Source organism: Hyla sarda, chromosome 12 (genome assembly GCF_029499605.1).
Source record: "Hyla sarda isolate aHylSar1 chromosome 12, aHylSar1.hap1, whole genome shotgun sequence".
Taxonomy (NCBI): Eukaryota; Metazoa; Chordata; class Amphibia; order Anura; family Hylidae; genus Hyla; species Hyla sarda.
This window is the reverse complement of record NC_079200.1, coordinates 64,591,086-64,608,491: the sequence shown is the minus strand read 5'-3', so window position 1 is coordinate 64,608,491 and position 17,406 is coordinate 64,591,086. Positions and strand designations below refer to the sequence as shown.

Here is a 17,406-nt window from a genome sequence, read left to right as displayed (position 1 = left end):
TTGTGCATGGGAACAGTGGAGCAGTTGCCCATAGCAACCAATCAGCTTTCAGAGACTTTTTTTTTTTTTTAATGAAAGCTAGAATCTGATTGGTTGCTATGGGCAACTGCTCCACTGTTCCTAGGCACACGTTTATTACTTATTATGATTATGACCTCACTTCCTCACCTAAATTAGAGGCTCACAAGTTGTGGCATCCCCTTTTCCCAGAGAGAGTGTTCACCAACCAGTGTGCCTCCAGCTGTTGAAAAAATACAACTCAGCCAAAGGCTGTCCGGCATGCTGGGAGTTATAGTTTTGCAACAGCTGATTCCATGGTTAGGAAATTCTGCATTAGAGACTTTGTTACGAGTGATGACTAGTGATGAGCGGCATTTGCCATATTCGAATTCGTGATATTTCGCGAATATATAGACAAATATTCATCCTATATTCGCAAATTTCGCATATTGGTTATATTCGCGTATTGGAGGAGGAAAACAGTGAGGGGGTGGGCAACTTTACTATTGGTTGCTAGGGATGTTGTTGATAACCTCTGACAAGTGTATTTGCATCCTTCTAATTGGCCCACAAATGAAAAGAAGGAATATGCAAATTTTCGTCATTTCGAATATATAGCAAATACATATCCACAATATTCGCGAAAAAAATTTGACTAGTGATGACATCATCCTTTCCCGATGTGAATTTCCTTTTTACCACTTCCCCCACATGACGTCACATTCTTCTTTACCTGCTTGGTTTAGATACATTATTATATCTTCTCCGTCCTCTGTATTCATCTTCGGGATAGTTTATTACTATATAACCAGTCACAGCCTCTGCTCATGTTCCCTCCCGGACTATGGGGGAGATTTATCAAAACCTGTAGAAAGGCAAAGTTGCTGAGTTGCCCATAGCAACCAATCAGCTCGCTTCTTTCATTTTTGAAAAGGCCTCTGAAAAATGAAAAAAAGCGATCTGATTGGTTGCTATGGGCAACTGGACAACATTTTCTCTGCACAGGTTTTGATAAATCTCCCCCTATGTGACCATTCCCAATTTCTGATGGCGTCTTCATCACCCTAATCCAGTGATTCCCAACCAGGGTGCCTCCAGCTGTTGCAAAACTACAACTCCCAGCATGCCCGGACAGCCTTCGGCTGTCCGGGCATGCTGGGAGTTATAGTTTTGCAACAGCTGGAGGCACCCTGGTTGGGAAACGCTGCCCTAATCTGTTTACCACTAAGTCCCCTGCCACTCTTCTAACCTAATAGTATGCCTGCATGTAAATCAGCCCTCGGGATGCCCCCTGTGGTCACACTGGCAGCAGCTGGCATTGCATCTAGTGTTGTTTATACCTCAGAGGCAGCAATGTCATATGATCCCAGCTGCCCTAGAAACAGCAGAGCAGTTCTGCCAACCAAGATGCTGGCTACACAGAGGAGGCTGACTCCACACTGAGGTCTCCTTCATTCACCAACATCACATTAAGGAGGACCCCCACCCCCTCCTTTCCCCCCATTATGTCATCCTCCTCCAGTGCCCCCCCCTCCTTCCTAGCATCTTGCTGTGTCCCCTTCCTCTCCTGATCACTCCTTCCCCCCTCCCTCTCCAAACTCTTCTCACTCCTCCTCTCCCCTCACCCCCTCCCTCCCCATCATCCCCGGTACCGCATTGCTGTGGTGCAGGGGTGACTGCATTGCGCTGGGGCCGTCAATAGGTGGACCCCCTCCCGGAGAAATAAAACTGGCTGATCTGGAGCCGGCAGCCCCTGCTGTCTGAGAGCTCAGCCACAGGTAAGAGCTCCCCACTTCCAGCCTGCAGCCCCCCAATAACTCTCATCCTGTGATGCTTCCTGTGCTCCCCCATCCTTGGCTTGCACCCACTCAACAGCCACCCCCTTTTTCTGTAGCCTATATAAGTTGTGAGCCCCCCCTTTACTGCCCACACCTTGTCACCTGCTTAATCTGGAGCCCCCTTGTTTGCAAGTCCTTGTACCCCCCGCCTACCAGTAAGCCCCCAAGTCACGTAGCACATTAATGCCTATAGACCCTCAATAACTTATCTTGTGTTCTATAAGCCCCCCAACACATAAGCCCCCTACTCTTTTCTCTAGTCCATAATAATAAGTTCCTGTAGCCCCCTTCGATTGCCCACCCCTAGTCGCACCTGTCTAGCAGAGACCCCCTGGTCAGCCATACACTCCCCTTCCCTCTATCCACTTTGGAGCCCCATCTAATTTGTGGGTGCATGGGGGAAGGTGGGGCAGATCAGTTTTTTGGGGGGTACTAGATGCTTCGTACTTGTATGGAGGATGTGGGACATCTGGAAAAGGGACATTTTATCTGTGGCGTAATGTAAAATCCATCAAAGGCTGCAAGAGAAAAGAGGGAGGGAGCTCCCAGCCGAATGCAGGACACATACATCTACAATATCTGGATACACCATAGGATTTATAGGCACAAATGTAGCACAGCTAAGTTTATTATTACTTTATATGATGTGTATATACATGTATATAGTACCCATTCATAGAGATATTAACAGAGATATCGCTATCTTTACAAGGCACGTCTGAGGCAGAGCCGAGTTTGTCATGTAGCACAAAACACCAGTTATCATCATGGTGTTCTAGTATATACATATACTGTAGGCACAGCATCCAGGGTCAGATGAAGCGGAGGTACCGATACCATTATATACCATGACATGCAGCAGAGCAGAGTTTGTCATCGTCAATTCTCACCATGGCATGCTATTCTATACATATAAACACAGCATTAAATGGAGCAAATATATTGATACCATTATAATGTATGACAAATAAAGTAGAGTTGAGTTTGCCATTTAGCACAAAAAGGCTTTATTGTCATCATGTTGTGTTATCTTTGGCTGCATAGGAATGCAGGGAATCAAGCTGCATTTTCCTGATTGAGAAACAGTCCATGACAAGTTTAGCTCTGCTTCATCATTTGATAACCGTACTGTGTACAAAGGACACACAACTCTTGAATTTCTGCCCCAAACTAAGGGGGTTAAACTGACTGATCACTGATGGACTTTATCTGGGCAGAAAATACTCAGAAGTGGCACGGCACATGACCACTCAACGCTGTTTTTTATGGTACAAACATAGAAGAGATGAGTTTGTCAGCAGAGTTCCTAGTTGCTGACTATTGCAATGTGTTCTCTGCTATTTTATATATGACTGCACTTTACAAATTCAGCTCTGCTTCATCAGCAGTTCATGTAGGTTGTCATAGTAAGGACAGATAAAGGGGGGCGTCTTGTCTCCTCTTGGGTATAGAAGTTCTATTTACTGTCCCTTGATGATTCACTGTGCTGTAATTTATACCCCCACTCCTCCCTCTACCTGCCCCCACCTGCTTTCTGCCTTTCCTTGGTATTGTGTATCTGATCTGGGCGAGGGCACTGATGTGTTATTCTGGGCTCATTGATCTGGAACATAGAAATCGATTGATGCCCATTAGATGCCAGGACGTAGCAGGGGGCAAGGACAGTACTAGTAAAAATGAACATCTTTACATACAAGTCCTGTTTACTGAATCGTCCCCTTCTGTCGAGTTTTCGATTTATCCAATACATCTAAATATATGAGAAAACTGAGTAAAAGTTATACTGTTGCCTTTACAGCTCCAAAGGCATTTTTGATTCATCTTTCTCACACTACTGAAAAAAAAAAAAAAAAAACATCAGTTGAGTTCTGCACCATTTTAAGAAGGTGGAGTGTCAATAGGTAGATTTGCCATTCAGGAATCGGGCAAAGATGAGTGTTAGGCAACCATTAAGGGAACCGTGTTTGTGGTCATATTGATTGTTATTGATTTGCGTTCCCAAATGTTTTTCCTTGAGGAGAGCATCATAAAGACATATGGAGACTTAAAGACCATTCACACCCAACTGACACCACTTTTTTCTTAAAGGAGTTATCCAGGAAGATTAAAACAGAGCTATTTTAAAAGAAAAGAAAAAACAGTGCCACACCTGTCCTTAGAATGTGTGTGGTATTACAACTTAGCTCCATTCACTTCAATGGAACTGAGCTGAAATACCTCGCACAACCACAAATATGGTGCTGGTTAAAAAAAAATAAAAAATCAGCTCGGGTTTTCTCTTCCAGGATAGCCTATTTAAAGTCAGTGTTTTACTCCAACTTGGAGAAATTAACTGGGAATGGAAGCCAAGCCAAAGCCCCTCATCAGTATAGTATAGTACAGCCCCCTCATCAGTACAGTACAGCCCCCTCATCAGTATAGTACAGTACAGCCCCCTCATCAGTATAGTACAGTACAGCCCCCTCATCAGTATAGTACAGCCCCCTCATCAGTATAGTACAGTACAGCCCCCTCATCAGTACAGTACAGCCCCCTCATCAGTACAGTACAGCCCCCTCATCAGTACAGTACAGCCCCCTCATCAGTATAGTACAGTACAGCCCCCTCATCAGTATAGTACAGCCCCTCATCAGTATAGTACAGTACAGCCCCCTCATCAGTATAGTACAGCCCCCTCATCAGTATAGTACAGTACAGCCCCCTCATCAGTATAGTACAGCCCCCTCATCAGTATAGTACCGTACAGCCCCCTCATCAGTATAGTACCGTACAGCCCCCTCATCAGTATAGTACAGTACATCCCCCTCTTCAGTATAGTACAATACAGCACCCTCATCAGTATAGTACAGCCCCCTCATCAGTACAGTACAGCCCCCTCATCAGTATAGTACCGTACAGCCCCCTCATCAGTATTGTACAGTAGATCCCCCTCATCAGTATAGTACAGTACACCCCCCTCATCAGTATAGTACAGTACAGCACCCTCATCAGTATAGTACAGTACACCCCCTCATCAGTATAGTACCGTACAGCCCCCTCATCAGTATAGTACCGTTTAGCCCCCTCATCAGTATAGTACCGTACAGCCCCCTCATCAGTATAGTACAGTACAGCCCCCTCATCAGTATAGTACGTACAGCCCCCTCATCAGTATAGTACAGTACAGCCCCCTCATCTGTATAGTACAGCCCAGCCCCCTCATCAGTATAGTACAGCCCCCTCATCAGTATAGTACAGCCCAGCCCCCTCATCAGTATAGCACAGTACAGCCCCCTCATCAGTATAGTACGGTACACCCCCCTCATCAGTATAGTAGCATACAGCCCCCTCATCAGTATAGTACCGTACAGCCCCCTCACTAGTATAGTACAGTACACTCCCTCATCAGTATAGTACAGTACACCCCCTCATCAGTATAGTACAGTACACCCCCTCATCAGTATAGTACAGTACAGCCCCCTCATCAGTATAGTACAGTACAGCCCCCTCATCAGTATAGTACAGCCCCCTCATCAGTATAGTATCGTACAGCCCCCTCATCAGTATAGTACAGTACAGTCCCCTCATCAGTATAGTACAGTACAGCCCCCTCATCAGTATAGTATCGTACAGCCCCCTCATCAGTATAGTACAGTACAGCCCTCTCATCAGTATAGTACCGTACAGCCCCCTCATCAGTATAGTACCGTACAGCCCCCTCATCAGTATAGTACGGTACAGTCCCCTCATCAGTATAGTACGGTACAGCCCCCTCATCAGTATAGTACGGTACAGCCCCCTCATCAGTATAGTACGGTACAGCCCCCTCTTCAGTATAGTACGGTACAGCCCCCTCATCAGTATAGTACGGTACAGCCCCCTCATCAGTATAGTACAGCCCCCTCATCAGTATAGTACTTTACAGCCCCCTCATCAGTATAGTACTGTACAGCCCCCTCATCAGTATAGTACAGTACAGCCCCCTCATCAGTATAGTACAGTACATCCCCCTCATCAGTATAGTACAGCCCCCTCATCAGTATAGTACCGTACAGCCCCCTCATCAGTATATTACAGTACATCCCCCTCATCAGTATAGTACAGTACAGCCCCCTCATCAGTACAATACAGCCCCCTCATCAGTATAGTACAGTACATCCCCCTCATCAGTATAGAATGGTTCATCCCCTCATCAGTATAGTACGGTACAGCCCCCTCATCAGTATAGTACAGTACACCCCCTCATCAGTATAGTACAGTACATCCCCCTCATCAGTATAGAACTGTACATCCCCTCATCAGTATAGTACGGTACAGCCCCCTCATCAGTATAGTACAGTACACCCCCTCATCAGTATAGTACAGTACATCCCCCTAATCAGTATAGTACTGTACATCCCCCTCATCAGTATAGTACTGTACAGCCCCCTCATCAGTATAGTACAGTACAGCCCCCTCATCAGTATAGTACAGTACAGCCCCCTCATCAGTATAGTACGGTACAGCCCCCTCATCAGTATAGTACGGTACAGCCCCCTCATCAGTATAGTACGGTACAGCCCCCTCATCAGTATAGCACGGTACAGCCCCCTCATCAGTATAGTACGGTACAGCCCCCTCATCAGTATAGTACAGTACAGCCCCCTCATCAGTATAGTACGGTACAGCCCCCTCATCAGTATAGTACAGTACAGCCCCCTCATCAGTATAGTACAGTACAGCCCCCTCATCAGTATAGTACGGTACAGCCCCCTCATCAGTATAGTACGGTACAGCCCCCTCATCAGTATAGTACGGTACAGCCCCCTCATCAGTAAAGCACGGTACAGCCCCCTCATCAGTATAGTACGGTACAGCCCCCTCATCAGTATAGTACAGTACAGCCCCCTCATCAGTATAGTACGGTACAGCCCCCTCATCAGTATAGTACAGCCCCCTCATCAGTATAGTACGGTACAGCCCCCTCATCAGTATAGTACAGTACAGCACCCTCATCAGTAGGCCAAGCCCCTTATCAGTACAGAGCATGGTATTGACTGGGGGGGATGTTTCTGGGCCAATAACCTTGAAACAGCTGTCTGCATATGGGTATTTTTTTTCCTTCTGGAGAGATTTTAGGCTTGACATACATTCCTAGTCAGTTTCGAAGACTCCTAATAGGAGGAAAATACTGAATTTAGGGAAAGCTACCTGAACAAGGTGGTGTGAGAGCTGCTTCATATATTCTTTTTCCCCAGAATTCCTGGTGAAGCATGAGTGGCCTTTAAAGCGTACCTTTCATAGTGCAAAAAAAAGAAAAAAAGTGATATGTTACTCAGGACCCAATCCTGATCATGTGCATATCATTTTTTATGTGTCTCGGACCTATACATCCAGAGATATAAGCATTTATCTGATGGTGAGTTACTTTTTCATTGTGCAGGCTGGAGGGGGCGTGTCAGTCTGTCTACCTCACAGAAGCAAGCCCGGGCAGTCAGCCAATCAGTACTCTCTACTCTGTAACCCTTTCCTCTCTGGTTTTATGTTGTGTCATGTGTCAGAGGAAGATACCTGGAGCTTGCCTGCAGTAATCAGAAGACATTATGGTGAATTCATAACAGGATAAAATGTTTAAATATAAGAATAGATCTTTATAATAATAGTGCAAGGATTTTTTAGATAAAAGTGTAGCATTTTTATGAATACATGTTCTATCTGTTTTATCTTCTCCTAGTAAAGCTGGATGCTAATCAGTATAGCTGTCACTATGTGTGTCATTCATCTTTCACCGACTCCAGAATGTCTGATCAACTTCTTTGTCATTCAGGAGTCTGAGAAAGCTTTGACTATTGCAGCATGCTGGGAGTTGTAGTTTAGTAACAACTGAAGCTGCAATGTTTGTTAATAACTGTGTTAGAGCAGTGTTGCCTCCAGCTGTTTTAAAACTACAGCTCCCAGCATGTCCACACATCCTTTATCTGTAGTTTTGCATACTCAATAGAAATCTCCTATACTGGATACTGGTATGCTTTACAGACGGTATCCAGTATGCTGTAAAATCTAGACTAGTCTGTCTGGCTAAAAGACAGGCGACCCCTAGTGGTGGCTATTTTTAGCTGGGAAATTCAGGTGAAATTTTTTTTTTTTTTAACAGGTGCATATTGTGAAATGTCATATTATAATGAGTCCTGCAATATATGAAAAGTTTTTAACAATGACAGTGCCTCTTTAAGTCTCCACATATCTTTTTGATGATCCTTTGGTCCTACAACGACAGCTTCTTACTAGCCAGCCAGCACCCTGCTCTGTATTAATGAGGGGCAATATCCCCAAAACAGCTGTCTTCAGATAGGTATTCTTTCCTTCAGGATAGACTTCTGGCTTGGCATACATCCCTAGTCAGTTACTAAGGCTGCTTTCACACTATAAAGTTATTCCGTTTTAAAGAGCCATTATAATGTTCCATTATGAAAACCCTTAAAAACGCCTGTTAAACGGCCATTCCAAAATCCGATTAAAGTCTGTGGTATTTTTACATTATCTGTTTTAACCCGTCATAGCCTGTTATTAATAACGGACGTTATTTGTGACAGGAGAAAAAACATGCACTATTTTTCTCCCGTCACAAAATAACATCCATTATTAACAACGGGCTATGATGGGTTAAAACTGATAATGTAAAAATCCCATAGACTTTAATGGGATTTTGTAACGGCCGTTTGTAAGGGTTTTCATAAGGGAACATTATAACAGCTCTTTAAAACGGAAGAACTTTATAGTGTGAAAGCAGCCTAAGAATTTGAGTGAGAGCCAAAAACACCTGGAAAAGGCTGCATTATATATCCTTTTTTCCCAAATGTAACCAAAAACTGTTGAATAGAAAAAATAAAGAATTATGGGTTTTCAGCAATCAGCAAGTGACGTGTGATGAAGATTGCTAAGTATATCACATAGGTATGAGGCAAGTTGTGCCTCTTGCCTCAGTGTCTTCACAACTATATGAATTGGGGTATGATGACTTAATATGATCTTTACATTAGATACCCTCTCCCCCTACTGAGCACAACCCCCAGGAGGATGGGGAAGGAGAAGACTCACATCAATATCGTGGTCATCGGCCATGTGGATTCCGGCAAATCCACCACCACTGGCCATCTTATTTACAAATGTGGAGGCATCGACAAGAGGACTATTGAGAAGTTTGAGAAGGAGGCCGCTGAGGTGAGCGCACGCCATAAATTACAATAATATCAGATGTTTATGTAAAGAAAAATGATTTCATTTCGACATGTGAACTTCTGGTTAAGGGATGATTTTAGAAATGTGTATATACAATGTACCTATAGGGTTACAGCACTTTTGAATGACCTTTTGCAGCAGCTGGAGAGCCACAGGTTGGGATCTCAGGTTAGGGTATACGATTAGAAAAACATGGCTGATTTATTCTGAAAACAGCACCCCCACCTGTCCATGGGTTATGTCTAGTATTCCAGCTCTGCTTGAAGTGAATGGGACTGGGCTGTAATACCACGCATAACCTGTGGACAGACGAGGTGCTGTTTTTAGAAGAAAGCACTTTTTTTTTTTTTTGTAATCCTATACAAACATACTTGCCCAATCTACAGCCTTGGCCCTTTTATTATTCGGGTTTTCAGAACAATAATGAGGATTGAGGACATTTGTGAAGTTTATAGTAAGATTCTCTTTGTTGCCCATAGCAACCAGTCAGAGCTCAGCTTTAATTTCACATGAGCAATATGAGAAACTAGCTGAGTACCCGGCGTTGCCCGGTTCTTCCTTCCTAATCCTTGTTGGGGAGGAAAATAAACAAAGGAGGAAGCTTTTGAATTCATATCCAGTCCTCATATATTTTTGGCATATCCCAACCCCATATCCCGACCTCCTATCCCATCCTCCTATCCCGTCCTCCTATCTAGACCTCCTATCCAGTCCTCCTATCTCGACCTCCTATCCCAACCTCCAATCTCGAGCTCCTATGCTGACCTCCTATCTTGACCTCCTATCCCGTCCTCCTATCTCGAACTTCTATCCCATCCTCCTATCCCCACCTCCTATCCCATCCTCCTATCCCATCCTCCTATCCCGTCCTCCTATCCCGTCCTCCTATCCCGACCTAATATCCCGACCTAATATCCCGACCTCCTTTCCCGTCCTCATATCCCGACCTCCTTTCCCGTCCTCATAGTCTCGACCTCCTATCTCGACCTCCTATCTCGACCTCCTATCTCGTCCTCCTATCTCGACCTCCTATCTCGACCTCCTATCTCGACCTCCTATCTTGTCCTCCTATCTCGACCTCCTATCTCATCCTCCTATCTCGACCTCCTATCTCGACCTCCTATCTCGTCCTCCTATCCCGACCTCCTATCCCGACCTCCTATCCCGACCTCCTATCTCGTCCTCATATCCCGTCCTCATATCCCGTCCTCCTATCCCGACCTCCTATCCCGACCTCCCATCCCGACCCGTAATATGTGTGTTACGCCGAGCGCTCCGGGTTCCCGCTCCTCCCCGGAGCGCTCGCTTCACCTCCTCCGCTGCAGCGCCCCGGTCACGTCCTCTGACCCGGGGCGCTGCGATCCTGCTGCTAGCCGGGATGCGATTCGCGATGCGGGTAGCGCCCGCTCGCGATGCGCACCCCGGCTCTCCTACCTGACTCGCTCCCCGTCTGTTCTGTCCCGGCGCGCGCGGCCCCGCTCCCTAGGGCGCGCGCGCGCCGGGTCTCTGCGATTTAAAGGGCCACTGCGCCGCTGATTGGCGCAGTGGTTCCAATTAGAGTTATCACCTGTGCACTCCCTATATTACCTCACTTCCCTTGCACTCCCTTGCCGGATCTTGTTGCCTTAGTGCCAGTGAAAGCGTTCCTTGTGTGTCCCTTGCCAGTGTTTCCAGACCTTCTGCCGTTGCCCCTGACTACGATCCTTGCTGCCTGCCCCGACCTTCTGCTACGTCCGACCTTGCTTCTGCCTACTCCCTTGTACCGCGCCTATCTTCAGCAGCCAGAGAGGTGAGCCGTTGCTAGTGGATACGACCTGGTCACTACCGCCGCAGCAAGACCATCCCGCTTTGCGGCGGGCTCTGGTGAAAACCAGTAGTGGCTTAGAACCGGTCCACTAGCACGGTCCACGCCAATCCCTCTCTGGCACAGAGGGTCCACTACCTGCCAGCCGGCATCGTGACAGTAGATCCGGCCATGGATCCCGCTGAAGTTCCTCTGCCAGTTGTCGCTGACCTCACCACGGTGGTCGCCCAGCAGTCACAACAGATTGCGCAACAAGGCCAACAGCTGTCTCAACTGACCGTTATGCTACAACAGTTGCTACCACAGCTTCAGCAGTCATCTCCTCCGCCAGCTCCTGCACCTCCTCCGCAGCGAGTGGCCGCTCCTGGGATACGCTTATCCTTGCCGGATAAGTTTGATGGGGACTCTAAGTTTTGCCGTGGCTTCCTTTCCCAATGTTCCCTGCATCTGGAGATGATGTCGGACCTGTTTCCCACTGAAAGGTCTAAGGTGGCTTTCGTAGTCAGTCTTCTGTCCGGAAAAGCCCTGTCATGGGCCACACCGCTCTGGGACCGCAATGACCCCGTCACTGCCTCAGTACACTCCTTCTTCTCGGAAATCCGAAGTGTCTTTGAGGAACCTGCCCGAGCCTCTTCTGCTGAGACTGCCCTGTTGAACCTGGTCCAGGGTAATTCTTCCGTTGGCGAGTATGCCGTACAATTCCGTACACTTGCTTCAGAATTGTCCTGGAATAATGAGGCCCTCTGCGCGACCTTCAAAAAAGGCCTATCCAGCAACATTAAAGATGTTCTGGCCGCACGAGAAATTCCTGCTAATCTACATGAACTTATTCACCTAGCCACTCGCATTGACATGCGTTTTTCTGAAAGGCGTCAGGAACTCCGCCAAGATATGGACTCTGTTCGCACGAGGCGTTTCGTCTCCTCGGCTCCTCTCTCCTCTGGTCCCCTGCAATCTGTTCCTGTGCCTCCCGCCGTGGAGGCTATGCAGGTCGACCGGTCTCGCCTGACACCTCAAGAGAGGACACGACGCCGTATGGAGAACCTCTGCCTGTACTGTGCTAGTACCGAACACTTCCTGAGGGATTGTCCTATCCGTCCTCCCCGCCTGGAAAGACGTACGCTGACTCCGCACAAAGGTGTGACAGTCCTTGATGTCTACTCTGCTTCTCCACGTCTTACTGTGCCTGTGCGGATGTCTGCTTCTGCCTTCTCCTTCTCTACAGTGGCCTTCTTGGACTCTGGTTCTGCAGGAAATTTTATTTTGGCCTCTCTCGTCAACAGGTTCAACATCCCAGTGACCAGTCTCGCCAGACCTCTCTACATCAATTGTGTAAATAATGAAAGATTGGACTGTACCATACGTTTCCGCACGGAGCCCCTTCTTATGAGCATCGGATCTCATCATGAGAGGATTGAACTTTTGGTCCTCCCCAATTGCACCTCGGAGATTCTCCTTGGACTTCCCTGGCTTCAACTTCATTCCCCAACCCTGGATTGGTCCACTGGGGAGATCAAGAGTTGGGGGTCCTCTTGTTCCAAGAACTGTCTAAAACCGGTTCCCAGTAACCCTTGCCGTAACTCTGTGGTTCCTCCAGTAACCGGTCTCCCCAAGGCCTATATGGACTTCGCGGATGTTTTCTGCAAAAAACAAGCTGAGACTCTACCTCCTCACAGGCCTTATGATTGCCCTATCGACCTCCTCCCGGGTACTACTCCACCCCGGGGCAGAATTTATCCTCTCTCTGCCCCAGAGACTCTTGCCATGTCCGAATACGTCCAGGAGAATCTAAAAAGGGGCTTTATCCGTAAATCCTCCTCTCCTGCCGGAGCCGGATTTTTCTTTGTCTCCAAAAAAGATGGCTCCCTACGTCCTTGCATTGACTACCGCGGTCTTAATAAAATCACGGTTAAGAACCGCTACCCCTTACCCCTCATCTCTGAACTCTTTGATCGCCTCCAAGGTGCCCACATCTTCACTAAATTGGACTTAAGAGGCGCCTATAACCTCATCCGCATCAGAGAGGGGGACGAGTGGAAAACGGCATTTAACACCAGAGATGGACACTTTGAGTATCTGGTCATGCCCTTTGGACTGTGCAATGCCCCTGCCGTCTTCCAAGACTTTGTCAATGAAATTTTTCGTGATCTATTATACTCCTGTGTTGTGGTATATCTGGACGATATCCTAATTTTTTCTGCCAATCTAGAGGAACACCGCCGGCATGTCCGTATGGTTCTTCAGAGACTTCGTGACAACCAACTCTATGCCAAAATTGAGAAATGTCTGTTTGAATGCCAATCTCTTCCTTTTCTAGGATATTTGGTCTCTGGCCAGGGACTACAGATGGATCCAGACAAACTCTCTGCCGTCTTAAATTGGCCACGCCCCTCCGGACTCCGTGCTATCCAACGCTTTTTGGGGTTCGCCAATTATTACAGGCAATTTATTCCACATTTTTCTACCATTGTGGCTCCTATCGTGGCTTTAACCAAGAAAAATGCTGATCCCAAGTCCTGGCCTCCTCAAGCAGAAGACTCCTTTAAACAACTCAAGTCTGCCTTTTCTTCGGCTCCCGTGCTCTCCAGACCTGACCCTTCCAAACCCTTCCTATTGGAGGTTGATGCCTCCTCAGTAGGAGCTGGAGCTGTTCTTCTACAAAAAAATCCTTCCGGGCATGCTGTCACTTGTGGTTTTTTCTCTAGGACCTTCTCTCCAGCGGAGAGGAACTACTCCATCGGGGATCGAGAACTTCTAGCCATTAAATTAGCACTTGAGGAATGGAGGCATCTGCTGGAGGGATCAAGATTTCCTGTTATTATCTACACCGACCACAAGAACCTCTCCTACCTCCAGTCGGCCCAACGGCTGAATCCTCGCCAGGCCCGGTGGTCTCTGTTCTTTGCCCGATTTAATTTTGAGATTCACTTTCGTCCTGCCGATAAGAACATTAGAGCCGATGCTCTCTCTCGTTCCTCGGATGCCTCAGAAGTTGATCTCCCTCCGCAACACATCATTCCACCTGACTGCCTGATCTCCACTTCTCCTGCCTCCATCAGACAGACTCCTCCAGGAAAGACCTTTGTTTCTCCACGCCAACGCCTCGGAATCCTCAAATGGGGTCACTCCTCCCATCTCGCAGGTCATGCGGGCATCAAGAAATCTGTGCAACTCATCTCCCGCTTCTATTGGTGGCCAACTCTGGAGACGGATGTTGGGGACTTTGTGCGAGCCTGCACTATCTGTGCCCGGGATAAGACTCCTCGCCAGAAGCCCGCTGGTTTTCTTCATCCTCTGCCTGTCCCCGAACAGCCTTGGTCTCTGATTGGTATGGATTTTATTACTGATTTACCCCCTTCCCGTGGCAACACCGTTATTTGGGTGGTCGTTGATCGATTCTCCAAAATGGCACATTTCATTCCTCTTCCTGGTCTTCCTTCTGCGCCTCAGTTGGCTAAACAATTTTTTGTACACATTTTTCGTCTTCACGGGTTGCCTACGCAGATTGTCTCGGATAGAGGGGTCCAATTCGTGTCTAAATTCTGGAGAGCTCTCTGTAAACAACTCAAGATTAAATTAAATTTTTCCTCTGCATATCATCCCCAGTCCAATGGACAAGTAGAAAGAATTAACCAGATCCTGGGTGATTATTTGCGACATTTTGTTTCCTCCCGCCAGGATGACTGGGCAGATCTCCTTCCATGGGCCGAATTCTCGTATAACTTCAGGGTCTCCGAATCTTCCTCCAAATCCCCATTTTTCGTGGTGTACGGCCGTCACCCTCTTCCCCCCCTCCCTACCCCCTTGCCCTCTGGTCTGCCCGCTGTGGATGAAATTTCTCGTGACCTTTCCATTATATGGAGAGAGACCCAAAATTCTCTCTTACAGGCTTCTTCACGCATGAAGAGGTTCGCGGATAAGAAAAGAAGAGCTCCCCCCGTTTTTTCCCCTGGAGACAAGGTATGGCTCTCCGCTAAATATGTCCGCTTCCGTGTCCCTAGCTACAAGTTGGGACCACGCTATCTTGGTCCTTTCAAAATTCTGTGTCAAATTAATCCTGTCTCTTATAAACTTCTTCTTCCTCCTTCTCTTCGTATCCCTAATGCCTTTCACGTCTCTCTTCTCAAACCACTCATCCTCAACCGTTTTTCTCCCAAATCTGTTCCTCCCACTCCTGTTTCCGGCTCCTCGGACGTCTTCTCGGTCAAGGAGATTTTGGCTGCCAAAAAGGTCAGAGGAAAAAATTTTTTTTTAGTAGACTGGGAGGGTTGTGGTCCTGAAGAGAGATCCTGGGAACCTGAGGACAACATCCTTGACAAAAGTCTGCTCCTCAGGTTCTCAGGCTCCAAGAAGAGGGGGAGACCCAAGGGGGGGGGTACTGTTACGCCGAGCGCTCCGGGTTCCCGCTCCTCCCCGGAGCGCTCGCTTCACCTCCTCCGCTGCAGCGCCCCGGTCACGTCCTCTGACCCGGGGCGCTGCGATCCTGCTGCTAGCCGGGATGCGATTCGCGATGCGGGTAGCGCCCGCTCGCGATGCGCACCCCGGCTCTCCTACCTGACTCGCTCCCCGTCTGTTCTGTCCCGGCGCGCGCGGCCCCGCTCCCTAGGGCGCGCGCGCGCCGGGTCTCTGCGATTTAAAGGGCCACTGCGCCGCTGATTGGCGCAGTGGTTCCAATTAGAGTTATCACCTGTGCACTCCCTATATTACCTCACTTCCCTTGCACTCCCTTGCCGGATCTTGTTGCCTTAGTGCCAGTGAAAGCGTTCCTTGTGTGTCCCTTGCCAGTGTTTCCAGACCTTCTGCCGTTGCCCCTGACTACGATCCTTGCTGCCTGCCCCGACCTTCTGCTACGTCCGACCTTGCTTCTGCCTACTCCCTTGTACCGCGCCTATCTTCAGCAGCCAGAGAGGTGAGCCGTTGCTAGTGGATACGACCTGGTCACTACCGCCGCAGCAAGACCATCCCGCTTTGCGGCGGGCTCTGGTGAAAACCAGTAGTGGCTTAGAACCGGTCCACTAGCACGGTCCACGCCAATCCCTCTCTGGCACAGAGGGTCCACTACCTGCCAGCCGGCATCGTGACAATGTGTACCAGGTATTGAAATATCTTCAGCCGTACGGAAGTTATGTGGGAACATACATTTCCCATTGATTTGCATGGGACATTAAACAAAAACCCCGACCCTCACAAATGGGGGTAGTTAAGGGTTAAATTAACCATCCTATATTTTAAGTGGACATATAAGTAACATGTGACCAAATATTATCGAAATATCTCCAGCCGTTTGGAAGTTATGCAGTAACATATATTTCCCATAGAGTTGTATGGGACTTTAAACAAAAACCCCGCCCCTGGCAAATGGGGGTGAGTAAGGGTTAAATCACCTATCCTATGTTTGTTGTTGACATATAAGTAACATGTGTGCGAAGTTTCATGTTAATATCTTTAGCCGTTTGGAAGTTTTTGTGGAACATACACACATACATACACACACACGTTGAGTTTTATATACTGTATATAGATAAAAGCGCAGCTATGGACAACAAAAAGACTCTTACTATAAGACAGCACGATAAATCTCCCCCATTACGTCTTTAGGATTCTAGTGATGTTGCCTATGGTACCATATATTTGGCTTTATTTGTTTACTGTGTAAATCTAAAATTGAATTGGTTGCCATAAGCAATACCAGTCTGTTACATAGTAGTTGATTTATAATGCTATGCATCGGCTGCTTAGGGTTTAAACATGGTCTATGGAGGTTACCGGGTAAATCTTTGTATTAGGGTCCCCATACTTATGGCCCCCAAGTTTCCCTATTATGGTATGATTATTGACACAAAAGGGGTGATCTATGAGCCCCTTCCTCATCAGGAAAGGGTCTATGGATGGGGGGTGTAGGTCTACTGGAAAATAGATGTATGGAAGAGAGTGGTGCAGTTGCCCATGGCAACCAATCGAATTGCTTCTTTTATTTTATTTTTTTCTTTATTTTTTTATTAAAGAGACCTGTGAAAAATGAAAGTAGCAATCTGATTGGTTGCCATGGGCAACTACGCCACTCTTCCTCTACACAGATGTTGATAAATCTCCCCCTATGTTCCCTGGTGTCCAAAGGGTGGAGGGGTCAGCTTTGTCCAAGCTTTGTTTAGGGTTGGAGCCCTATAATGGAGGCGCTACATCTTGTAGACCAGAGCAACATTCCCTCTGGTGCCCTAACTTTATTCCAGCCCTGCTTGAGTCTTCCCATGTATGTAGATAAGAATATATATATATATATATATATATATATATATATATATATATAAAAACTCAACGTGTGTGTGTGTGTGTGTATGTATGTATGTATGTGTGTATGTTCCAGCATCACGTCCAAACGGCTAAAGATATTAACATGAAACTTGGCGCACATGTTACTTATATGTCAACAACAAACATAGGATAGGTGATTTAACCCTTACTCACCCCCATTTGCCAGGGGCGGGGTTTATGTTTAAAGTCCCATACAAGTCAATGGGAAATATATGTTACTGCATAACTTCCAAACGGCTGGAGATATTTTGATAA

At 47.2% G+C, this 17,406-nt stretch overlaps 1 protein-coding gene across 1 annotated transcript in view; it reads left to right on the top strand.

Moving 5' to 3' along the window:
• The first annotated feature begins 1,620 nt into the window (after nt 1-1,620).
• The window catches only part of EEF1A2 (eukaryotic translation elongation factor 1 alpha 2), a 38,517-nt gene continuing 22,731 nt past the window's right edge, over nt 1,621-17,406 (top strand). The window contains exons 1-2 of the mRNA XM_056547961.1: nt 1,621-1,778; nt 8,837-9,017. Of these exons, the coding sequence (XP_056403936.1) occupies nt 8,874-9,017 (144 nt within the window). The 5' untranslated portion in view covers nt 1,621-1,778; nt 8,837-8,873. The remainder of the gene's footprint in view (nt 1,779-8,836; nt 9,018-17,406) is intronic.